General features: G+C 37.3%; 1 protein-coding gene across 3 annotated transcripts in view; it reads left to right on the forward strand.

Annotated features, from left to right (window-relative positions):
• LOC124359989 (rho guanine nucleotide exchange factor 17-like) overlaps positions 1–27,565 on the forward strand; it is a 108,796-nt gene that overhangs the window by 15,716 nt on the left and 65,515 nt on the right. For all 3 annotated transcript variants that reach the window (XM_046813205.1, XM_046813207.1, XM_046813206.1), the window contains exons 2-3: positions 9,395–9,643; positions 16,745–19,520. In XM_046813205.1, coding sequence (XP_046669161.1) covers positions 9,603–9,643; positions 16,745–19,520 — 2,817 coding nt within the window. In that variant the 5' untranslated portion in view covers positions 9,395–9,602. The remainder of the gene's footprint in view (positions 1–9,394; positions 9,644–16,744; positions 19,521–27,565) is intronic.

Raw genomic sequence — 27,565 nt, forward strand, 5'->3', positions numbered from 1 at the left:
TTTACAATAATTCTTTGTAACAGTGCTACAGTAAATTTAATTCGTCATTTATAATAATGTCCTTAAGTAATAGAAATCGAATATATATAAATCCACTTTTCTAATTTAAAATACTAACATATCATAAAAATAACCAAATACTGTCACTGAATTTTACTTGTACCTTATACACTATAAGGTTAAACTTTAAAGTTGAGGCTATTAAAGATTTCTTCTTTATTTTTAACGAAAATGCTCTGAACACCAAGAGCCGTTTCAAACGAGTTTTGAACTGATTGCAATTATCAGTAGTTTTAGTCCTTCTAGTTTATTGATCAGACACACATCTGGAATGGTAGACGCTCAGAAGATGCTGATAGAAATCTATCAGCTCTTCCCCTCGTCTTATATTGATGAACATCTCCGCCTTGAACCAAAATATACTTTGGCCGGCAGTAGAGTAACACCTCAAAGACATGCAGGACAGGCAGTGTCGAGAGGAAGCTCCACGAAGGAATATTTTCAGAACTTTCTGAATTTCTGCGCTGCCACGACCCGTACAGCTTGAAAGCTTGTGCCATAGGTTCCTTAGAAGATAAACCTCAAAGTCTATTTCTATAGACAAAATGCGGATGCACCAGACCAAAATAAGTCATGCTTAAAGAAGGAACCAATTTAAATGTTGAGTTTAGGTTCTGTTCACTTTCCTCTAGCGCAGCGTCTGGAATCTGACGCTGTGAGAGACCTGGAATCTGGAGTCATGTTCGTTTAAAGAGATCAAAAAAGAAACATCGGCTAAGAAGAACCTCAAAATGAACTCTGTACATTAATTTGAGAGACACCTAGACCTAGGGGAAGAGAACGTTGTCTCGTCAGGTGCACATTTTTTTGGGATCTCTTCAGACGAACATGATTCCAGAGTTGTCTGTGACAGCTTCAGATTCCAGACGCTGCACCAAGAGGAAGATGAATGGCAGCTAAATTCCATCAATGTCATTGAATCAGCCCTTCCCACCATTTTGTGAGGGAATCAGTTGTTCCGTGAACTTCTTCAGTTACCAACTTGGCAATTTTCAACAATCTTTTGGGCCTTCAGAATATAAATGCACTCAGGTGACTCGGAAATGAGTGAGTACAATTATCCACAAATCAGATACAACGAAGAGTGTCCCTGGTAGTAGGTATTAGATGGGTTTTAAGGATCTAAAATATCATACGAGTGTTTCGACAACCAATGTTTGCATAATTATATACATAAAAACAAAATTGTTTTCTAGAGTAGGGGCGCAGTGGATTCAAGACAACGGTTTAAATTTGTAAGGTTTGCTAGCAATGCGATCCGCTTGTTTTAAGTAGATTTTGTATAAAAATGGTATTGATTGATTTGACAAATTGATTATTTGCGGAAGTTGCTCACAATACCATATTGGTCCATATTTGAGAAGGGAACACATGCTGTGATTATACAAATCAATATGGAGTAATTAATATACATTTTTCATGTAATGTAACAACATTCTAAGAATTTAAAATACAAATAAATGAAGATGGTAATTTCACTAAACCCCATCACTACCATTTGTTAGTGTAAATTATTTAGATTTGTATATAATATTGATTTAAACGTGTGATATAATAACATATTCAAACGAACATATATTTTATAGAATACGGTAAAATCAATTGTAGACCTTTTAAAATGTTTTGTATAATAAACTAGGTACCTTGAATACCACTTCTTTGTGGCACCCGGACTTGTGGACAAGCTAGAGTAAAATACTTTCACCTCTTGTGAGAAACCTAAGAATGAAAATTTTGAAAGTGTTAATTTTTTGCAATTAGCACATTTTTTATACTTCTGTATCTGAGAAGGATGGGTTTACATTCTTTGCCCCCACATTTAGCATACACTGCTAAATTTACAATAACATTACTGAAAAAAGTCCAACTTGGAAGGAAAGATTATTTTTTAGTGTGGTCTTATTTTTTAAGTACATGATTTTTATAGTCGGTTATGATGGCGGCAACCTTGATTTTTCCAATAATAATAACTGTATAGATTAAATCACATTACCCCTTTATATTTTAGCAATAGAGTTTTGAAAAGTTTTAATTAGTTTTTCAAACATTATTGCGGGTGGTAAAAAGTGACTACCAATAACCTATAACTAATTTGCAATGATTTTATCCGTTTGCATCTTCTTTCTGAAGGCGAATAGGCCGCTGATTTGATTACAGCGCTCTGTGAGTATGTGTGCTCAGCGAGTGTGCGTGCGTGCGTGGCTGCCGCTTTGCTCGAAAACACTTCATTACCATCTTTGATGTCGAACACCTCCTCTCTCGCCCGATAACGTGGAGTCTTACAAACCTGTCGGTTGTCTTCGCCTACAAGCGTGTGTTCCCCGCATACGCTTGTCTGGCCTTGAGACACCCGTTCACCGTAGGCTAGATTTATTGTTACACGTATGGGGATATGGCTGGTCCTCTGGCCATGTTGCAAATTAATGTCCTGACAAATTAGATTGAAATGGAATTTTTCAAGGTAAAGGAAAGTAGGTATAATGTGTGTGTGTGTGTGTGTTTGTTGTGACTGAAAATGTTACACCTCTACCACTGCCCAAGTCTGTAACTACAGTAGGTGAAACAAACTATTAGTAAAACTATGTTTGATATATACCCCCGAGTCAGGTACTGATTACGGCGTATTATGGCTTGATTTACCCCCATCTTGCCTACGGAGTGGTCCTTTGGTGAGCTTGCGCAAACACTCAGTTTCATAAAGCATTCAGACTCCAAAAAAAGCAATTCGAATAATCGCCAAAATCAAATTTAGAGAGTCGTGCAGGAAAGCTTTCAAGAAATTGGAGCCTTTGACTCTGCCGTGCTTCTACATTTTGGAAACAACTTTGTTTTGTATGAGTAAATGTGCCTTAACCAGAGGCCGTGACATATACATGTATGAGGCACGTGGCAGGACAAACTACCAAACTGGGAGACACAGAACCGTGGTTTATGAACGCCTGCCCTCGCAATCTGATGTGCATTTCCTCAACAGACTGCCTAATTCAATTAAATGTGCTCCAACGCCTAAGGCGTTAAAGACTCACCTCAAACGCTACTTGGTGTCTCAAACGTTCTATAATGCGGGTGAGTTTGGCATTCAACTGAAAGATCGCCCGATTAGAAACTGGCTCTGCTGTACTAAGTGGGTTGCATTGGCGATGAATGAAAGAGGCGTGATTGTAAAATTGTATTTGTGAATGTGTATTGTTTGTATGAATGGAATCTTAGAAAACCCGTATTGATGTTTGCCACACAATGTACATATTGTTGCTGTAATAAAAAATATTTTGATGTCTTTATTACTTAATCGTACAAAAGGAATAAATAAGCACGCATTGGGTTGTAGGACTGCATTCCTTCATTTTTCTATTTATATTACTTATAAAAGTGTATAAATAGTAGAGCCATAACTTTCTGTCATAAAATTATTTTTCATCTGTGTAATTCAATGTGAGTGTTGAGTTTAGCTCAGTTCACCTTCCTCTTAGTGCAGTGTCTGGAATCTGACGCTGTCACAGACTTGACTCCTAGGTTTTGGAGTCATATTTGTCAGAATATATCCAAAACCGTCGGCGACAAAGAAGCGCAAAATTAACTCCTTACTATAATGTAAATCTAGGTGAAGAGATATTATTATTGGCCCAACAGGTGCACAATTGAGTGCACTACGGTGTTTTAGACACGATCTCTAAGGAGTTCATCTTGTGCTTGTTTGTCGACTTTTATTTGGATGTTTTCATACGAATATGACTCCAGTTTTCAGGAGTCAGATTGTTGATAGCGTCAGATTTCAGACGTTACACTAAGAGAAAGGTGAACTGGAGCTAAACTCAACATTCACATTGAATCAAATCTTCCCACCATAGCTACGTTATGTGAAGGTAATTTAAATCTCTATGAAGCTTAATAACCGGCTTCATTGACGGCCATCTTGAATTTCATCCCCATAAGTTATGTTAAAAACTTTTGCCACCTTATTTTTAGTTGTTGAACTATGGGTGATGAATCATTTAAATATATAGTTGGTACGCATCCCAACGCTTGTTAGTTTTTTCTACATTTTTGTTGGCCAGATGAAAACCTCAATTTTATATACATTAACAAGATAAACTAATAACCTTTTGTATTTGTTTTAATTATATCTTTAAAACGAGATGACTCTCACAAATGTACGACCGAACGTAAGGGCGTAAAAGTGATTGAAGTTTAACATTATTCTTATGGAGTAAAACTCAATGTCTTTTACTACAGCCGAATCTTTTGTTCGCCAACTTCCCCGACACGGCGCATGGTAGGCAATTCAGCTACCTTAGCGTATTATTGTTGCATACCAGCGCCTGAACGTATTACTGTACTAAGTAGGGGATGTTTTCGGCAGCTTTCTCATCAATTATGTGTACTCGTCTTGTAGTAATAATGTCCATACTTTTGTATTGCATTTTTATGACTACGTTGACAATAGCCTTTAAGCCTCCAAACCTACTCCTCTATTTGACGTCTTCGATGTAAGATCAAGCTGTAATGAAATGACCTTCAGATTTACCTCGAACATATTTACGCCTGTAGAATTATGAGACATATCTCATTTCAAAGATACAATCAATACCCATCAATCTTTTCTCAGGCTTTCTGGTTATAAGTGTCAACGTTTTGAATATATTATATCATGAATTAAAGTTTGATTTTTTTTCTGAATCACTCCGAACTGATAAGCATTTAGGTGTAAGACATCCCTCGTCAAACGGCGGAAATTAAACGTGACAATATTTTTGAGGTTAATGGAACTAAACTCAAGATGGCCCAGTACAGCCCGCTTTTGATGAGTTTAGGAGGCAATTCTATTAATACAATTGTGTTCCATAGTGTATATAATCGCAAAAACTTTGAGAGAGGACGTCGAGGTAGCTTTCTTAGAAATTTTTGTAGATTTTATATAGAAAATTTTGGGTAGCATGTTCATACTTTCTCCGAACATAAACCTCAGGCCAACTTATGCGATAATATGAGAGTTTGTGAATATGATAACTTCCCTGTAGTTAATCAATTCGTAAGGGAGTTTGATTGACGTACCCTATTAAAAAATATGTTTATCGTGAAAATATGTTTAAGTAAGTCAATGTGTACTTACTTTTAAGTAGCTTCAACCTATGTTCCCGTAAAAAATAACCCATATTAGCTACCTCCGAGAAAAAAGACATTGACTTATAGCATAAACATGCTTAAGTAGGTAAATGTGTAGATACTTTTAGGTGGCTGTTTCAAAAATGCTTTAACATTGTGTTTCCGTAAATATATAATCCCTCCTACCTTTCTCCGAGAAAAAAATATTTATTTAAAATATCAGCTGCCAGTCGCTGCTCTCTTTTACAAAACATCTCCCATCTGTTTAATAATTGATAACATACATCCATTTAACCAAAGCATTGCTAATCAACCCGTGCATATTTCTTCTGATATGATTGTGTTCAACAATATAATGTAATGCTGATTGCAACTATTCGCTCCTGTTCTGTTCACCAAGTGTGCGAAGAATAAGCGCTCACCAAGTTTAACTAATGGTAATCAACCCGTGCATATTTCTTCTGATATGATTGTGTTCAACAATATAATGTAATGATGATTGCAACTATTCGCTCCTGTTCTGTTCACCAAGTGTGCGAAGAATAAGCGCTCACCAAGTTTAACTAATGGTAATCAACCCGTGCATATTTCTTCTGATATGATTGTGTTCAACAATATAATGTAATGCTGATTGCAACTATTCGCTCCTGTTCTGTTCACCAAGTGTGCGAAGAATAAGCGCTCACCAAGTTTAACTAATGGTAATCAACCCGTGCATATTTCTTCTGATATGATTGTGTTCAACAATATAATGTAATGATGATTGCAACTATTCGCTCCTTTTCTGTTCACCAAGTGTGCGAAGAATAAGCGCTCACCAAGTTTAACTAATGGTAATCAACCCGTGCATATTTCTTCTGATATGATTGTGTTCAACAATATAATGTAATGCTGATTGCAACTATTCGCTCCTGTTCTGTTCACCAAGTGTGCGAAGAATAAGCGCTCACCAAGTTTAACTAATGGTAATCAACCCGTGCATATTTCTTCTGATATGATTGTGTTCAACAATATAATGTAATGCTGATTGCAACTATTCGCTCCTGTTCTGTTCACCAAGTGTGCGAAGAATAAGCGCTCACCAAGTTTAACTAATGGTAATCAACCCGTGCATATTTCTTCTGATATGATTGTGTTCAGCAATATAATGTAATGCTGATTGCAACTATTCGCTCCTGTTCTGTTCACCAAGTGTGCGAAGAATAAGCGCTCACCAAGTTTAACTAATGGTAATCAACCCGTGCATATTTCTTCTGATATGATTGTGTTCAACAATATAATGTAATGCTGATTGCAACTATTCGCTCCTGTTCTGTTCACCAAGTGTGCGAAGAATAAGCGCTCACCAAGTTTAACTAATGGTAATCAACCCGTGCATATTTCTTCTGATATGATTGTGTTCAACAATATAATGTAATGCTGATTGCAACTATTCGCTCCTGTTCTGTTCACCAAGTGTGCGAAGAATAAGCGCTCACCAAGTTTAACTAATGGTAATCAACCCCGTGCATATTTCTTCTGATATGATTGTGTTCAACTGCAATATAATGTAATGATGATTGCAACTATTCGCTCCTGTTCTGTTCACCAAGTGTGCGAAGAATAAGCGCTCACCAAGTTTAACTAATGGTAATCAACCCGTGCATATTTCTTCTGATATGATTGTGTTCAACAATATAATGTAATGCTGATTGCAACTATTCGCTCCTGTTCTGTTCACCAAGTGTGCGAAGAATAAGCGCTCACCAAGTTTAACTAATGGTAATCAAACTAGATACTACTAGATTTACCCTTACTTATCTAGCTTCACAAAGCTCTTTCTAAAGTTAGAGAACTACGACTTAAAGTAAGGATTTGGTACATTTTTCACCTCTGCTTTGCAAAATAGCTTGTTTAGTAAACATTGTTTTATGACAGCACAACCACGTTTTATTAATTTAACTGCTAATTCTCTTGAAAACAAAGATTAAACTATAGTAATAACACTTTCATTTCAGTTTTATCTGTATCACTGTTGGCCACAGAATTATCCAGATAAGTCCATTATAAATTCGAGGGAAAATACACTTTAAACTTGTACGTATTACATATACATTGCTAGGTCAGTACCGTAATGCAGATGTCAAAGACACGGTTACTAACTTTTATTATAAATGTACAGAATATTACAAAATCCATCTTAGTTGTCTATTGACAGGAGTGGGCTTCTCAGGCCTGCTTATGCATATATCTTCTTGATCAGGGCAACAAAGCAAACTTAATTGTGGCGCCAGAAATATCTGAAACTGGAAGTAAATTACAATGACCCAAAGTAGACCCTTTATGACCGAAGAAGGCTTCTCCGACTTGTGTATGTATATATTTTTTTAATCGGAGAAACAAGGCAAAATCAAGTATGGCACAACAAGATGCTAAGACCTTAGTAAATTACAATGGCTATAAGTATACACTTTTGACGTATTCTTGATCGTGGCAACAAGGCAAGCTGAACATTGGCGTCAGAAATATAATTCGCTTGAAGTGTTAAGAATGTACCCATGGTGTTCCTATTTTCCAATACGAAATTGCGTGCGAAGGCAAGGGTAACTGCTAGTATCTAAAACATTACAAATGAAAGCAAATTTTATTTTATAAATATGTTACAAATCCCCATTATTGTATTATATTACAATATGAGGTATAGTATTATTTTATAATGGATTACTCGGTATATTCCTATATAATATTTAATAAAAATTCGGGCTGAAAGTAATTGTGTATTATTATGAAAGGAATGTTTCTTTTCATCATCTTCGAGAGATTGGATGCCCTCGTTATATTTTTAATAATACAAATAAATATTATTGTGAAATCAAGCCAGTACCTTCTAATGAATATTTTTTATAACAAACAACTTTCAAACATTTGAAACAAGTTAACCATCGTTGGTTAACATTTCAAATACATGTTAACCATCGTTATATTTAAGTTTAGTGTAAACTCTAGTCTGTAGTACTAAACCCATAACAATAGAAACGGATTTCACAATTTAATTAATAATAACCCATATCCATTGATCTATATAAGCTACGGGATGTTGTAATCAGATTTGGAAATACAAATCTAGGTTTGCTTACCTCATCCTGGTATACAGCTGACCGAAAATCTTAATTGTCGAATTGGTGCAACCCAGGTACGACATTCCTCAGCACATCCGAGGGAAGGTGAAAAATATTTACACTATTTGTGTTATATTTAACTGGTCTTAGAATTCCGAAGTTGCATACCAGAATTGATGGTCAAGGTCATACCTTTTAGCTCCGTTATTGAAGATGCTGCAAAAATTGTGTACATGTGTCTGTCTGTCTACTGCACGATAACTCGAACCACTTAGATTATAGATTTAAAATGTTGCAAAAGGTAACATAGAGTTTCACGATGGTCCCATCATATTTCGCTGAGCGTCAGTGTAGCCTAACTTTTCGTAATATATATCGGGGACAAATTGGATAATAGATAGACTCTGCTCCAAGAGATTTTGCTCAGCATTAGCGAAACGAATTGAGCAATAGTCTTAAAATTTTGGATATTTTTCTACCGCTCGGTGGACTGACAAAATTCATATTATTTCTGTATGTTTGTCTTCCACAAGAAATGTCGTTAATTCATTTATACACACGCAAGGTCTAGTCTGGTCCTTATATTTTCCATGTCCGTACGTGGTGTTTGGCAAGGCGTCAAAGCCTATCACTCAGGGGAATATTTCTAGCATGAATTGAGCCATAGACGAATTTTGCATGAAGCTTCATTTATACATAGGTAAGACGTAAGGAATATTTTCCCTGTTCCCTAATGAGATTTGACAGAGCGTTAGCAAAGCATAACATTCCGCATGAAATGTCGAGAGCGAAGTGGACTATAGACTTTTAGATGACGGTGCATGCTCTTGTAAAGTATTTGGCAGGCATTAGCGAAGTCCTAACTAACTACAGTAATTGTCATGCCAAACACAAATTTCGCCATGTACTTTAATTTTGCTTTCATTCTTTAGGATGGAAAATTTATCTTGTCCATCTGTCTCTTTCTTTATCTGTCTTCCGCAGGATATCTCAAGAAACCATTGGACAGTGGATCTGAAATTTCACCAAACCCCGTTACACGATACGTGGTGTGGCGTACTCCTACCTTCCTGGTGTCATGTCTTTGATGATCATCAACAGCATGTAATATGTTGTGTTTTGTTCTGTTGTAGTGGTGAACCTGACCGCGGGCACGGGAGGCGTGGCTGTGCGGGGACGCGGGAAGATGCAGCGTGTGTCCGAGCCTGACATGTCGCTGCCTCTACCACTGCCTCTGCCGTACGCTCACCACCTCACCACCGCATTTCGCATCCTCTAAATATAGCCCTCTAATTCCGTCAAGTGTCTGGTGGGGACCCGGACCGACCGCAGAATGTGACCATGTCCGTGTCCCAGGGCCGCGACCATTGCGCCGCCGTCAGGTATGTTGTTAGCCGAGGTTAGGTAGCCTATAACATGTTAGGTTAGGTTAGGTTAGGCTATGGTTGGATGTATTTGAGTTAGGTTAGGTTTGTTTATTTCGGCCTAATTGAACTGTTAATGGTTGTTGCTGTTCCAACGCATGTTACTTCATTCTGCTTTAAGTTAAAAACCTGTATTTTGATTGCAACTTTTTAAGTTTCGTTTACTGTGTTTGCGTCTAGTGGCTGATCGTTGAAACATTAAATCACTTTTTAAGTTGCATTGAATATTTTGTCCGTTTTCCCATAACCAATAATAAAACAAGCAAGTTTTGTACATTCATTTTAGCATTTATTATTTATTTCTAATTTGTGTACATTAATATAAAAAATACGTGTATAATACTTAATACAACTTTAGACTCAAATTCCTTGAATGTCTTTGTTAAAGAAATTGAGGCCAATGACCTCTCAGTTTACTTTTGTTATTGTTGTTTTTAACATGCTTGTTTACTTTGATTTTTCCGTGTTGTACATAACATTATGTCCTTTGAAGTTTGGAAGAGGCAAATATAGTTCAAAAACAAAAATATTTTTGTCTCACGAGATTTAAGCAGAATACGACTTGAGGAGAATTGAGTTTTTCTATATCAAATGCTTTCATTTATCTTTATATTGGCTGTCCATCATGTGTCTATCACATTTATTGATTGTTTGGATATTTATTGAAAAAGATCAGTTCTATATGTCTGGCGTTTCTCGAGCAAGAGGAATCTTTGTATTGTTTTAAAATAGAGTTTTAGGTAGCATTACAAGTTGGAAGTTATTTGTACCTAAGGTGTAGCAAAAATGGGCACACAGGAATCAAAATTATAAATTGGTTTATTTTTTACATAAAACACAGGATTTTCCTTCTATCGATTTACTTCACTGAGATTTGGTACAATTTAGTGATGACATCTCTCGACTTATGATTTCTTAATGCCATCACTTTCAGTTCCATCTATTCTTTCTTTAATATCTAACTTTACACATAACGTAGAGAAATGATGGGAAGGATTGATTCAGTAAGAATGTTAAGTTCAGCTCCAGTTTCACCTTCCACTCAGTCCAGCGTTTGAAGTCTGACGCTGTGACAGATTTGACTCCTGGAATCTGGAATCAACATCTGTCTGAAGAGATCCAAAACAGTCGGCGACGAAGAAGCTCAAAACGAACTCTCTACATACTAAGTGGAAGGTGAACTAGACTGAACTTAACATTCTTATTGGATCAACACTTCCCACCATTTCTCTACGTTATGTGTAGGAAACTCGGTTGCTCTACAGTGATTTGAGATCGTCTCAGAAACATCGTAGTGCACTCAATTGTGTGCCTGATGGGACAATGAAAACACCACATCATCTTGATTACATTTGTTTGTAGTCCAGGTGTCCCTGAGGTCGAAACGATGTAAACAATTCATTTTGAGCTTCTTCGTCAACGACTGTTTTGAATCTCTTCAGATGTTGATTCTAGATTCCAGGAGTCAACTCTGTCACAGATTTAGACTTCATATGTAATTTAGTTTTGATATAAAGTATTTTTTACAATTTTATTGCATTGCAATCTATTTTTTTTACTTAAATTTTGGCTTACCATACAAAAGTAATATTTTCATTGGCTGTTCTATACGTGTATTCTCGATGAAGCAGGTAATAACTTCTCAAAAATAAAGTATATAGTTGGCACAAATTCCAAAATTTACAGGCTTGAAAACTTTTTGTTTTTGCCAAGATGTTTTACTTTTGTAAAGAGGCTTTGCAAAGACGATGTGCTTTAATATTTTAAAGCTATTGCAGTTTAGACATTGAACCGGTCTCTGCGTAGGAGAGCGATACGTGAATGCGGGATGTGGAGACAACGTATTCACGCACCGCCCGCAACGTCTGAGTGACCTCGGCAAGTCTATGGGCGGTTGACAATGTCATCGTGAAACCAAATGCTAGTAAAAAATACGTATTTAGCCAAATTGGAATGTTTTCCAACACTATTAATAAACGAAACATCAACCTTCATTAGGCTGTGTAATGAGATCCATAGCCTGTATTCTAGACTTTAACCGTCCTTACAACTGTTTTTCAAACTACATTCAAATGTCAATGGAAACACTCTGTTGTCGTATGAATGAACTGCGTGCGATGCGAGGAACACGTATGAGCAATTGGAATGTAAAACACCACACGCAACATACTGATATAATTAAAGGTTTTATAAATGACTAAACCTACCATTCCGTCTACATCACATCGTTCTTTCACTCAGGAATAGATCTTAAACAAGGCAGAAGTATGCTAAACTACGTGTCGTAACAGGCTTCGCTGAGATTGCATGTAGAATTTCACATCTATAGCTCAGTTCATTCTCGAGATATCCTGCAGGCAGATGGAATTATACAAAACAGAAATTGATCAAATAATTACGCTTAGCCAAATTCCTTGCAAATGCAATGCATTGGTTTGACATGCACCATCATAGAAATCATTCTTGTCTTTGCGGAAATGTATATTCCATACATAAATTTAAAGTCCAAGAATTAAATCTTTCTCGGCATATCAATAAGGGACACATTTATATTTTCTTCATTAAATTAGGTACTATATCAGTATTCATCTAATTATAGATCTGGTGAGCTAGGGATGGTACTAAAACGCCAGAATGTGCAAAAATCACATCTTGTCACCGATTTTAAACATTGACTGTTATTTTTAGTTTTACCCTATGAATAAAAACGTCAATTTTAAAATCTCATATGATTGTGAACAGTTTACTTATAGATTTATTCTGCTATTTTCTCGTTACCATCGTGGTAACCCCTTAACACCAATGCTAAAATATTCGCTAGCACTCAGCCAATATCCATGGAGTGACATGCATTATCATCGAACTCAGTATTCCTCATTTCTAGATGAAGCTTCATGCAAAATTTCAAGGTTATGGATCTTTTCGTTTTCGAGACATCTTGCGGACAGGAAGGCAGGCAGACGGAATTGAAATTTTTCCAGCCTTTCGAGTGATATGCTTCGGTAAAGCTCAGCCAATTATATTGAGAAGTATTTAACAGAATCTGCGATTCTGAAAGAATTTACATGGACAATGTATACCATAAACTACAGTATGCACTATCCGGCGAACCGTGTTCCCTAGAATATTACAGACATTGCCATTCCCCAAGCTGGACACCGCAACCCTTAATATTCGCTTGCTATCATTCAGTAGCTGATACAGACTGTGCACAACCTGATTTTGTAAAACTTTCCATGTACTTAGAGTGTTTTTAAAATTGTTACTTCCATGAAAAACTAATGAAAATGAGCCAACGATGGTGTAACTCTATGCAATAAAATGCCAGATTTACTATTTCGTAAATACACCGTATTTGACCTGAGTTTCTTTATTTTTGTGTGATTGAGTACATATTCAAACCAATACAACGAAGCAAAAGAGGATCTGACGGAACGTAACTATTTCCTATCCTTATTAACTGTGGAACGTTTCAGGAAACTTTGCTGTTGTTTGACCTTTCCACCGCCAAAATCATTAGAGTTTGTCTTTGAACTATGAGGAATCTACAGGGTGTTAAGTAAAAGTGTTTCAATTTATTGGGAATTTGTCATACACATAAAAATAAGCAAAAAAGTTCATATGAACGTATTTCTTAAAACCTTAAGTTTTCCGTCTATCTGTCTGTATACATCTTTTATAAAAAAATTATGTCTTTCGAACAAGTTAAGATAAAGTTATAGAACTTCAGAATTGTATTAACCTATGATAGACCTTTTTGAAAATAAAATATTAACTAAATTCTTTTACTCGTTTCAAAATGCCGTCTGTTAAAATTTTTAAAGTCAAATACGATAATAAAAAAAACCTATTTAGTAATTTTTATACGAATTCTACGGTACCTCTTGCAAAGAAATCCGTCAGTGCATAAGTGAGCATGATCACTTTATAGGTATGCTTCCACAAGCCGGGAGCAACTAAGATTTTGTCTTTTGATAGGCATCAGCTGTTTTAAATATGTTATACAAATTTTACAAGATACCGACTATATTGAAATTTGTATAACAATTCCAACGGTACTTTTTCCAACGAAATCCGTCAACGCATAAGGCACGGCCAGTTTACAGGTACTACGTTTGAACAAGCCGAGAGCACCAAACAAATCCCAGTTGAGAGGTATCAGGTAACTATACCGTTTTTTTGTTATGTGACTTTAAAAATTCTAAACAGACGCAAATTTGAAACGGGAAAAAGGATTGTATTAATATTTTATTTTCAAAAAGGTCTGCCAAAGGTTAATACAATTCTAAAGTTTTATAACTTTTTCTTAACTGGTTCAAAAGATATATTTTTTTAAAATAAAAACACATACAGACAGATATACGGAAAATTAAAGGTTTTAAGACATACCTTCATATTAACTTTTTTGCTAATTTTTATGTGTAGAACAAAGTCAAAAAGTATTGGAACACTTACTGAACACCCTGACTGTATCAAATTTCAAGTCTCGAGACTTTCTATTAAGAGTCACTTAAGCGAATAGTTAGATAACGTCACGATTTTGAAAGGACCTTCTGGGTTCTTCACATTGTGTACTTTGGCTATTCAGGTATTGATATATAACACTTTCACAACCAGCAGTCTATTAACATACATCATGTATAAATGTTTTAACTCCCATACTCACGTGGGGCTTAAAGTGTTAAATTGAAATTAACATAGAATTTGAAATAAACACTCATAAAAGACATCGGGACAAAGCATATGATTGAAATGTATTTCGACTTATTTCCGCGTGCCAGAGCCATTGGATTGGCATTGAGTCTTACCTTTGATCATACTGGTAACACAACTAGTACAATCAAAGTTTACCTAATAAGAAAAGTGTAATTCTTGTTAAATTTTTTTTTCTTTTTTGAGGCTAAAATCCAGATAATCGCCTGTACAGCCGGCTCTTAATTTTTCCAAAGACCACAGATATAAGGACAGAATTTAGTAGGTTAGAAAATAAATATATCTATAAACTTACATAGATTGTTCATTGTTGTTATTATATACGTTTAAAATACACATTGCCAACTTATTTATTTATTTTTAAATAAACCATACAATGTTTTCATTTTCATCAGGTTATACACTCTTTTTATCAGGGACTTTGGTAACAGTAGTGGCCAATGCATCGCACTGGCACCGTGGCATAGGTGAGATGCCAGTCAATATCTGGTAAGTGCCAGAGTCCGCATTGCTGAACCCTTTGTACACACTAGCTGTTCAGAAGAGGACTTTTATTTTATTAACTGGAGTGTGGCATAATAATATATATTATAGATTTCCAAAGATTGTGATAAACCGATAAGTAGAATACTAACAAACGGATTAAAATATGAAAAGAAAAACCTGATCTCTCAACGAGCGGAAGCATCAGAAGTAACAAATAATCTCCCAACGGATGGAAGTACCAAAAGCAACAAAACTGTTAATGGTCGGAATCATCAAAAGCAGCAAAAATATCACTCAAGGGACTGAATCATCAGAAGCAAGAAATGATTTCTCAAGAGATGGATTCATCAAAAGCAACAAAAAATCGCATAAATTGAACACAGCATCGAGAATTGAACAATTTGAAATTGATACCTAACTCCTGATTCTCTTAACCTTATTAAGCTTAAAATAAATGTTTAAGTTGACGTGATCAGTGAATCTTACCGTCATAGAAATCGGAGTTTAGAAATTAATCAATGTTAACTAGCATGTCAAATCTATTGTCAGTGGTTTTTTCCGTATCATAAGCTTTAATTTCCAATGTTATTTTTGAGTTTTTTTGCAGTTGGAGAATTTACAAAAAGGTTAAGTTTCTATTTCACCGTTGTAAGCACTGAAAGTTATTAAAAAATATCATATAGCTAAACGAAACTTACCACAGGAGGGCTAATCTATCAATTAATCGATGAACAATACGTCTTAGTTGTCTTTGTCCTTAGTTGAATTAAAAATTAAATATAAAAAAAATTAATTATCACCAACCTTAAAATGATGGCCACTTTCCTTGATTACGGTTAATGTCGCGTGTCCATTATCACAGACTGGCATAATTTGGGTGAAAATAACAAGTTAATTGAAAGAAAAAAAAACCAAGAGAGCCGGTCTCTGAATATTTCCATTAGTTTGGGTTTTGTTGTAACACGTTTAATTCCAAATGATTTTTATTTTGTATTGTGAGATGTTCGCGCAGATCAAAGTTCGGCGACTACATAAAACAAATAGTAATTCAGAACATCAAACCGACAGTCGTAACGAGATAATGGAATTTTAATAATGTGAAAAAGTAGATGTTGTTTTCATTGTAATCTCCCCATTTATTGGGAAATTCCTAATTGACCAACTCTATACATGAAAAACCACTTCTGCAGCAAGAGGGTGACCAGAAAAAAAAACACAGAAACTAAGTTGGAACGGTCGATTTAAAGCATTTGACAACAATAACAACGGGTTGTTGTTCGCTTTTGATTGCGTCTATTTAATAGCTGTAACGTAATGGTTTGGTGTCACAACAGCGTGATGGGACGGTAGGGTGTGAGTTGTGGGGGGGGGGGAGGGTGGGAAGGGACTCTGGAATAAACCATGACGTCATTTGCTTTCGCAGTTAACAGTGGTTGAAGCACAAATTAATACTGGGCACGTGTTATTGATTCGGTAGACATGAGATCAGAACAGAAATTATTGAATTGGGAGTTTAAGTTTTTAAAGCAAGATTTCAAAAATTCGGTTCTTCACGAAAAATAAAAAAATTACGAGAACACAATATTACGCGCTCAGTCTTTATATTTATTTACTACACAATAAAAAGTTTCTACCTTTATGTTTTCCATAATATTTTGTTTTTATTTTGATGTTATATAGTACAACATTCACAAGAATTAAATTCCTTCAAAATGTGGCAAGTTTGAAATGTATTGTGAGTTTGTCCATAAATAGTATATTTAAGCGTAGTTCTAAATGTAAAATGACATTTCACAATTGTGTAGAGAATATATTTGCATTATATTGTGTCGGGTATATAATTAATTGTGTTTGTTTCAGTGGCTGTGGAGGCTCCGTGGTGCGTATAGGCGCTGTGCGGGTGAGGCTCAGCCCCGTGGCGCAGTCTGGCGGCAGTGGGCCGGACTGCTGTTGTGGGGTGCCAGTGCCGTGGCCCTCTCGTTCCCGGATCCCCCTCCCCGCCGCCGCCACCGCCGCTGCCGCCGCCGCCAATAATAGACGCGGTATCTTTAGCCGTGGCCCCGCGCCAGTCTACCGCTCCAGTGTAGAGTGGCGGCAGCGAGCGCCGAATGTTGTCACGAGTTGTTTCGGCAGAGACAAAGCCAGTCCGGAGGACCCCGGGGATACCCAGAGGCTCATCGGAGGCGGCGAGGACGACACACTGGACCGGCTGTCCAAGTTCCGCTTCGGCGGGGGCGACCGGGGCCGCGGTACCAAGAGGACGCCGCCCCACAAGAAGAAACCGCGCAGCAGTGACAAGACGGAGAGACTGCGGGAACTGACGGAGAAGCTGAAGAGCCCCCCTGCGGGACGTGCGGACGCGGGCCCGTCTACCGCAAGTGTCAAAGTGACCAGTGCCGTAACTAGTGGGGGTGCCAGTGGGGGGAGTGCGGTCAAGAGTGCACCGAGTACCCCGGTATCACAGCCAGACCCTGGAGCTCCCTGTGTTCCCGTCTCCCAGGAAGTCCCTGCTCCGGCTGAAGACGATCTGTTCGAGTGCGTCAATCTCTCACTTCCCAAACCGGAATCTAGAACTATCGTAGGATCTTACATTCAAAGGACTATACCGTTCAGGAGTGCATCTTTCTCCCAAGTCGATTTTTCTCCCGTGGATGGCAAGTACATTCGAAGCTGTCGAGGATCTTCTGTTAGTTCGAAAATACCTTCTTTAGGAACATCTAGTGTATGTCTGACACTGCCCAGGAAGAAACCTCCTGAAGCCTCCCCTTCCTCGACTAGTCTAGCGACCACCACGACCACCCTAGACGTCTCAGAGAGTTCCAACCCGTCTTTGGATTCAGCGGTGGGCTCTTCGGAATGGATATTTCCCAAAGTAAGTCCAAAACCTGTTCCGACCGAACCGCACGCAAAACCTCCGCATTTGAGGTCGCTCACTCATCCGCTCACTAGGAGAGGGTCCTCGACAGAGGAGACCATTCCGTACAGTTCGATAGACGGCAACGGACTGAAAAGTCTGGGGTTGCCCGGACTCCGGGAGGAGAGTGACACCGACAGCGCGGCGCCTAGCGAGCCTGAGACGTTATCGGTGACAACAAGCCAAGGCCATGACGAGGAGCCCACTAATGCACAGGAAGGCGGTGTTTACAGTGACAAGGAACTGAGGAATCTGGTCGAGGAGAAAGAAAAGAGTGTTTCGTTTAGTGATTTAGATAAGCCCGATGTCCTGACTAACACTGACAGTTCACTTACAGCTACTAATGTGGACGTTGTCAATAACAACGATGTGAAGGACGATCTGAGGATAACTTTACCTAAGCAGCTAGATACTATTACTGAATGTCATAGTTTACACGAGTACAAAATAGATAACGATAGCGTTAGTTTAGGCGATGATAAATGTATAGCTGATAGTAAAGAAAAACTTAGCGAATCGAACCAATCATCAATAGAGACGTTTGTTGCGAAATGGCCGGACGAAAACGCCCCATCTCCAGGCGAAGTGAAATGTATCCACACGGACTATAGTCATTTAAAAGAAGTAGAATTACCTAGTCAAGTTAGTAACGATGGTTCTATTACTAGTAATACATGTAATTTGGGAGAAGTCGGCAATAGTGATGTTCCGAAACAGTCTTATGTTGAGTGCACTACGATAACACCTAAGTTAGCTGAGGACAAGGTACTTGAGGACACGACGAAGAGATGGTCGGACGACGGGACGAGTGAGGACAATAGAACGTCCAACGAGTGGCCTTCCAGTCCTCAAGAGGAGCCACAGACTCCGGAGGATTCCAGTGCAAGGCCCAACTGGTCGAGGGTGTCGGACAGAAGATGGCTCGAGCGTCCTCGACTGGTCTGCCAAAGCTCTGAGGAGCGAGACGATGATTCCGTCACGAGAGGATCTCCCAAGCGCTACCATCCTCTTGGCAGGAACGACTCCTTGTCGGAGGGAGAGAGTGACACCGGAGAGAGAAGACCGACTACACCCAGCAGAGAGAGGGACGGCACCGCTTCTCCGTCGATGTTCGGGCCCTCGGACCAATCGGATTCTGAGAGCAGGTTTGGAAGCAACGTCAATGTCGCAAGGAGTCCTCATACCACCAGAAGGTACTCGAAAAGACCCCTGAGAGGACCCTACGGTCAGATGCTAGAGGCCGAAATGAAGAAGCCAGAAGCTAACAGGAAATTCTCCAAGTTACAGTACAACGACGAGTTGAAGTTTTTGGAAAATTACGCTCAGCCTCCGACATCCCCGAATAAGTCCTCCTCGAGTAGGGCCCGTGCAGTGGACGACTGTCACCTCAAGAGAAGCTACACCTCGCCGGAATCCCCCCTCTTGAGCTCTTTACCGCGAAACTCGCCGAAACGCAAAGTGAGTGCGAATATCCCGTACTCCGCGCCGAACCCACCGACCTCGACCTCGGAGGACCTCCCTGTGGTCCACATTCGCACGACCTCGAGCCCCTCGCAACTCGAGGGCTGCGCCACTGCGACTTCGACCTCGAAGCAGAATACCCGACCTCCTCAGCCCAGCCCGCAACTGCTGGCTCAGCTACTCAAGGGCAGTTCTGAGAGGATATTTGTGCCAGAGAGCCCTTCTCCGCCCAACCACACTATTCCCTTGCATCATTGGAAGGTAAAATTCACTTTATATTCATGCTAAAGTGTGTTATGTCTAAGTGTTTCCTGTAAGGGTAGAAAGCAACATCAAATTATTTGAAAACCAACCATGGGCATCTTTTAAACCAAACAAACGTTTAGAAATAAATAAGACGAACAAATGTTGAACGTGCATAAAAACAGATAAAACTCAAATTTGGTTTTACTATTTGCTCAGGTTCTTGTGAATTGACCTCTCTCAAGTTTTAAAAATTAAACGTAACTGTTTCTATTCTAACTCTATTTACAAGTTCATTAAATGACTTTAACTGCTATACAAATTCGAGGAGTTCTGTCTCATGATCATAGTTTCACGTTACAATAATGACGCACTTCTATATTTTTGCATGAGAATATAAAATTTGACACAGAACAAAGAGATACGTGTAGTTAATTTGTATCTGAGTTCTGAGATACCACTTATAACACAAAGGAAACAAATAAATTAATCTTAGTCTATTTTATATGAATGTAATATCAATATGGAAGTAGTCGCAGTCATATAATTAGTTTTATGGATTTGCGATACTGTACTAACCACAGAGACAATGCAAACACAGGGATGAATGTATGAAGAACCTGAAATTCCAATTAAACATCCCTGCGGAATGCCAAATTATTTTGTTGTCGTTATGGTTTAAATTTTTACTTAAACCTGTAATTTTTAAAGCAATAGATAATTCGTGTCCTGTGTAGAATCTTTTTGCTATTGTACATTTGTTATGAGTGTTTTAATCCACGAAACAACAATCTCCCAAGCGCTAACAACTATTGCGAGGGCAATATGACCAAAGTAGAGGCTATGTCCAAATCACTCACAACTCTCAAACATGTATTTATTTATTCATTATTCTTCCCCTCTGCATGGAATAATGGCTCACAAAAGATATTATCTATCAAAATAAAGGATAGATTCCGGTAACAGTGCAAGGAAAATATTTACAAAAATTGCCGGAATTACATAAAGGATTTAAGCCTGCAATCTCTAACTCAGATACAAAGTCCTACGCCATTGAGCGCGCGGTTCTCCATTTTTGTTTAATATATATACCGATACTTGTATACCGATTTATATTGAAACTCCTCCAAAAGCCATGAAGAAACCATGAGACTAGTCCAAGCTTCGCTGATTATACGACGCGCACCCAAGTACTCATGGGCGTATATATGGGGGGGCCCAGGGGGTTCAATACCCCTCGAAATTTTGAAAAAACAAACATTAAAATAGCACCCTGTTTTTTGTTTTTTTTTAAGCTAGAGCATATTTATGAGGTGATAAAGCTTATCAATTTTCTGAGGTAAGATTTTTCAGGCCCTATTTTTAGAGGATATTTTATACTTAAACAACCCAATGAGTCAGTCCCAAAGTACTTTTCTATATTGCCACTGCAAGTCATCGACACAACATTATCTAACTTGACATGACCTCTCTAGAAGAAGAGTTGAGGCTAATCTGAAGAACATCTGAGGGCGAGATATCAGCGGCAGAGTGCGAGTGGGCCGGGCTCGGCAAGCCTCTAGACTTGAATTATGCAAATCGGCGCTTGCCATCTGCCCGCCGTTCCAATCCCTGCCCATATTAAGTGTTCCACAGCTCTAATTGAGCACGGTTGATTCACAGTTCCACGCGGATTGTTACGATACAATCGGGACTACGGTTACACTGAACCGGTAGGCTGTCTCAAATTCCAAGAAGCGTAATATGGAGAGTTATTCGGTTCTCTTGATACTTGGTTTTATACTCGTACATCACGTAGCTATGTTATGAAGGGTTGAATCAATGTTCAGTTTAGCTCCAGTTCACCTTCCTTCCTCTGACGCAGCGTCTGGAATCTGACGCTGTCACAGACTTGGCTCTGGAGTCATGTTCGTCTGAAGAGATAAAAAGTACTCGGCAATGTCTAAGCTAAAAATTAACTATTTACATCGTTTCGACATTGGAGACCCTAGACCACAAAATATGATGTGATCTAGGTGAAGAGTATTCTACGCTACCGCAGTGTAATCTATGGAATATTTTCTATACGCTGCACTAAGAGGAAGGTGGAGGAACTGGAACTAACTCACCATTTACACTTATTTATAGGTTTTGGTGCAAAATCAAGTCAATGTTAAACGTATACTTGCGAAATAAAGAACCGTCTTACTGTTGATGGAAAAATTGGTTTCTTATTCCGTAACCCAAAATAGTATAATATTAGTATTTTTTAATGCAATAAAACAACGCGAATATCTTTCAATTTTCTGGTTCACACCGCGTTGAATAATTTCCATCGCGATTAAAATCTTAACATTCTTCAGCATCACCGTGAAGAACCGTCTCTGACAAGCGTCAAAGATGATTTTCCGTCAAAGCGACGTCAAAATATGTGAAGGTTTACGGTTTATTAGCAATGGAAACACAGTATGGAATGTAAACCGTGGTTTATAGCGATACCACCGGCCGCGTAACTGTCATAACTGAATAACATGAGCTTTGGAATGATGTACATCAAGTTATTAATAAAATATGAGGTTGGTCGTTTATACTGACCATAAACTTCCTACTATTCAAGAAAACCATAATTTTTGAGGGTTTAGCTTAAAATTACGCGAATAAATAGCACAACGAATTATGCTTAAACTATCAGAGATTATGTGTACTAACAGTACAAAAATGTAACATAAATGCACTTTGATGAAAATAAAATAGACATTTAAGTCAACATTCTAGATCAGCAAGTGCATAAGAGGCTGAATTAATATTTCTATAAAATCAAAATAACAACTCATTTAATTACAAATACCAACGCTCAAATGCTAAACGAAGTCTACTGATCATCATGTTAACAAAGAAACCACATGGACTCTGATGAGAAGATACGAAATTTTAAAATTAAAAAGTCAGTGAAATCTACAGCTAAAGCACTGTGAGACCACTGAAGAGCCATAATCTTAGGCTTAATCCATTTCAGTGAATCTTAAGACTCAGTGTGCAAGTGAAAGTGCACCAAAATTATTAAGAATAAAGGCTCTTGAGAGTTTAAAACAATCTTCTAAGGAACCAAAGTACCTTGGATAAAGAATCTCGTGAGTTAAGAGCAAACAAAATCGAGAAGTTGAGGTAATCAAGAGTTCCTTGGACGTCCTAAAACGAATTTAGAGCAGTCTGGAAGCATAGTCTGAAAAGAGAAATTACTATTTTCCGAACCTTTTCCTGTATTCGCAGGGATTTATATAATTATACATCCACAGGGACCTAACTACATTTAGACCTTTGGTAACATACAAAACAGAAGAAACCTCAGGTCCACGCACCCATAGAAGTAGGAATACTTGAATAGAAGGAGAGTGAGCATTGAGGTAACCCACAAGTACAGTAACAAGACTAATTACGTGGAACTAGTTACAGAAGTTTCATTAGTAGAGAATCTGTGATCAAGAGGAAAAAACATCCCAAATAATGCAATGATTCTACGGACTCATGATTTCGGGAAACCAAGTGATTTGGGAAAGCCGATACAGAAGTGTGAGTATATTAGATATACTGTGGAGAGGAGAGAAATCCTAAGTTCGATCAGAGCAGATCTTATATCTACATCATATAATACCGACTAGTCCCTGTAATATGATAATATCCAGACATGGTTTCATGACACAAGGATGGGTGAAAGATTATCAAGATTGAAGATGATGTCTGCGCCCTATATTTTGAGACAGTTGGCATAGATGGATAAAAAATAATCTAATTAATTGAGAAAATTTTGAATAATAAATTAATAAAATAGTTAAAAGGTTCACACAGTTCAACTTACAAGTATCTAGCGTTATAGATAAGTGGTTCATTTCACTTTATTTATAAATATATTACTTAATTCCTTAGAGATGAGTATTACGTAATATGTTATTCTTAAATGTTTTACGCAATACTATTTTATCGTAATCCTTCATTCTCTTGATTTGGTAAATATGCTCTGGAATAGTTACATCTGTATGCCACTGATGATCAGGAAGTTTTTCCAAGAGGTTCCGGTTGTAATATTTAACATGCAAATTCTACTCTTGTCTATTTACTGAAACATATATAGGTGAGGTACTTAATTTTATTCTTTTTAGGGCAACGACTTTAAAAATTGCGGCGGAGTAGTGTCTGTATTAGTAAACTCTTCAGTGTAACAGATGAAGAGGATATGGCTGTAAATTGTCAAGATTTTTATTTGACGTATTCAGGTGTGCTACGGCTTTATTCGAGATGAGATATTTTATGCTACACAGTTTTAAAGACTCAAGAGGTTGATGTAAAGTTCCGCTATAAAGACCTGGTGTTTATACGTGCGGGCAGCGGATATACGATATACACCACCTCTTGAAGCCAACGGCCTTCTGAACTTTACTGTCACTGAGGCATTGATAAACGTAGATAGTAAAAACGTCTAGTTTTTAGACTTTTTTACATATAGATTAATCCAGTATATTCTTCAACAAAGTCTTTTGCAAAGCTGGCCAAGGATATCTAAATTTTCGTTTTACTGGGACTCTTAAAGCATCTACTTGCGTACTGTATATGGCGAATTCTGGGTTTAGGGTCTCTCGGAAACTGGAAGGTTTTGATTTCTGAAAACTTCTGAAATATCCAAGGTTTTTTAACCTTATCGTCTCTAAATACTTCCTGGCTGTAAAAGTTTTTATCTGTAAGTACTGTTGTCTTGGAGAGAACTAGGGTTCTGGAAAGCTTTCGAGTATGGTAGAATGTAACCTGGAAACTGTCAACCTCTTGGAGATTCCGCTCTTTATTGAAATTCAGAATATAAGAACTATCGAACCCACGCAAAAACCCCACTGGAAAATTATACTATTAAAAGACCATGCTACAGGAAGTTTCCAGCCTGTATAAGCGTTTAGCTGAATGTATAGAGTTGTCATGCCTGTTTGAATTCCTGACCTATGAGAACTTTTAACCTTCATATATTTCTAATCTCTGGACTTTTTGACCTCTTGAAGATTTCGTCTTCTAGAAACTCCCAAACGCTGGGAAATCCTAGCCTCTTGAAACTTCGAGCCTCAAGTGATATAGTAATTTCAAGTTTTCAGCCTTTGGAAATTCCCAGCCTCAGGGGATCCTGATCAAAAGGGCCTTTTGCGAGATCTCGACCTTTGGGAATCAGCTTCTGAGCGAGCTCTCCCACGGGATGGCCCCCTACAAGTTAAGTTTAAATATCTGAAATTTGTGGCTTTTGCAATATGTTAGATTTTGGGAGTCTTCGATCTCTGGGAACGAACGCATGGTTTGATGGGGGATTTCACGCCTTTTGGAATGTCGATCCCTGACCCTTGGGAGATCCTTTTATATAAGTTTTCTTGGCCTTTAAGTTCTTCTAGTCTCAGGTACCTCCTGACCTCTGTAACATCCAAATGTGTGGAAGTATCCAGAAGACACTGGCTCTTGGGAGGGAGTTACCGTTCGACACGATGTAGTAGTATCTAATTATTGATCGGGTAACAGTTGAATCGTAACTTGGAAAGGTCAGCATTGGCAAGATTAGATGTGTTGCGAATTTATTCGCTATGCGATATTTTACGAGATATGATCATTTAAAATAGCACGACGCAGTATTATCTTGTAATATAAACCTTTTACTTTATTGCTCAAACAACACAGTTGCTCGAGTAACAGAAGACTTGTATCGGCAAATTTATGTGTGTTGCAAACTGTGTTAAGGATACGACGTAATATCTTGTGCTATTAACTCGTTCCGTTCACTTATTAGTAGGATAACAGTTTGCAATAAGTTTGGAGCTTAAGTTTAGATGTGCTCTGAATCGTTAAAGTATAAAAACCTTCCATGAGGCTGTATAATGTAGGATATACGTTATCCATATCAAAGAGGCAGCAACGCAGTAGTGTCTTGTGCTTGTAAACCTTCCACTTCATTGAGCGGGTGACAGTTGCAAGAGGTTAGGGTCGTAATTGTCAAGTCTTGTATTTGCTAGTGTAGATGGTGTTCGTTCTATGAGATCACTCCAGTTGTAACATTTTATGCTTCATCAAAATTACGACGTTATGATTGTATGTTGTTATAGAAACGTCTTAATTTTATTGATTTATAAGAATCGACAATTTATCCATCCATAAAAATACCGATTTGTTTGACTTGTGAATTGTCAGAAGTTGATATTACTGGCAAATATAGATACGGTGTCAATTTACTCTAGTTGTGATATTTCGTTCTTTACCAAAGTTTACGACAGTATGGCACTATAATAGTGTTTTGTTCAATAACAGTTATTCATTAATAACAATATTTTTGGCTTGTAAAATATCAAAAGTTGTTATTATTGACAAAATTAATTTACTCGAGTTGTGATATTTTCTGCTAGAAAACAATTTTTTTTAGTACGACGCTAAAGTGATCTATACGATTACACTTTTAACTTTAATTTCACGCGAAAAAATTACGATTTCCGTAATATCATAAAGTTGTACTAATGTTCCTACAATCGTAACATTTTCTTTACGCCGTAAACATAACTCTATAATACTGAACACATGAATTTCCTGAAGGATATATATTCATAGAAGGATGGAATCACTTTTCGACACACAAAGTAATGAGTCTAAGCTCGTGAATAATAATAAAATATATGGTATTAAATAAATCAACTATTTTTTATCGTGCAAAAAAAGGAATTAAGTCAAGTACGTGGTATTTACTGGTTCTTTTTTTAATAATCAAGTATGTCCTTCAAGGTTACATTGAAGGAGGGAGACCCCCTCAACTCGTTTCGACTAATATTCACAAATATAGTGTGCAAAATATGTAAGAAATGATATCTTATTAATGAATTTATAATTTAAAATTCCTGAAAGAGACCCCCCTAATGCATTTTATTTTCCGAGATTAAACTGACTTGTATGAGAAAATTGTTTTTCAATATATAGGTACATTTAATAACAAATAGTACCATCTAAAGTATTTATTTATTTAAGCCTCCACCTTACAAAACTGTTCGGTTACATTATCAACTATTATAATAATTAATAAAAATCACACAAATTTTAATTAAGGCTATTGTTTTGCCTTAATTATTAGTTAATTATTTTAGATCTTAAATTCAGATTTAACTAAGTAACAAGTAACTTTTCTATACATTCGTGTAAAGTTTACTGTAAAACGGACACGACAGTAAACTGCCTCGTTCTAGTCTACAATTGTTTTAAATTTCTTTTAAATTGCTATGTCAGCAGGAAACTTGTTGAATGAATTAGTTCTAGTTTGCAAACGTATGACGTACTTAAAATTTTTAGCCCGTGGTATTCTGATCCCTTAATGTTTCACGATAATTTTTGTGTATATTACGTAAATATTTATTAAAATAAAATATAATTTGTTATAAATATAAATTGCTGACCAAGGTTAGATTTCTTATTTTTTTAAATGCGTGTCGGCAAAACTGTGTTACCCAATTCTGCATTAATTCTTGCAACTGTTTTTGCTATATACAATTCTTCATCGTAAAAGAGACACTTTCCCCATAGACTAGTACCATAGGTAAGGATATATAAATATTAGACTTTCAGTTTTTAAAGTCTCACTGTAGTATTACTACAAATGTTCTTGTTCATATTCAGTAGTACCTCTGTTTGTTCATTTTTTAATATTTTCTTGATCAAATTAGGGGAAGCCTGAATCCTTTCTTTGACTTATACTTTCCGTCCCTACAAAGCACAAATTTTTATAATGTGAAATGCACTGCAATATCACTGATAACAAATATTATGATCACGGGCAATATATGAACTTGCGCTGTCCAAAAATGTTAATTAATTAACCCAAATCAATTAAATTAATTAAAACTAAAGTCGGCCGTTTTTAACCATTCGGCTGCCGGATAGCTCGTAGGCTGATTCTCTTTAACTTTCAAGTTTCTGTAGTTCCGTACATATATTACTAATTTTATACTAGGTAAAATCACATCACATTATAAAAATTCTGCACTAACGCGACATGATTTACGTTCGAAGTGTAAAGAAAGTATTAATAA

This window comes from Homalodisca vitripennis, chromosome 4 (assembly GCF_021130785.1).
Source record: "Homalodisca vitripennis isolate AUS2020 chromosome 4, UT_GWSS_2.1, whole genome shotgun sequence".
In the NCBI taxonomy this organism is placed as follows: domain Eukaryota; kingdom Metazoa; phylum Arthropoda; class Insecta; order Hemiptera; family Cicadellidae; genus Homalodisca; species Homalodisca vitripennis.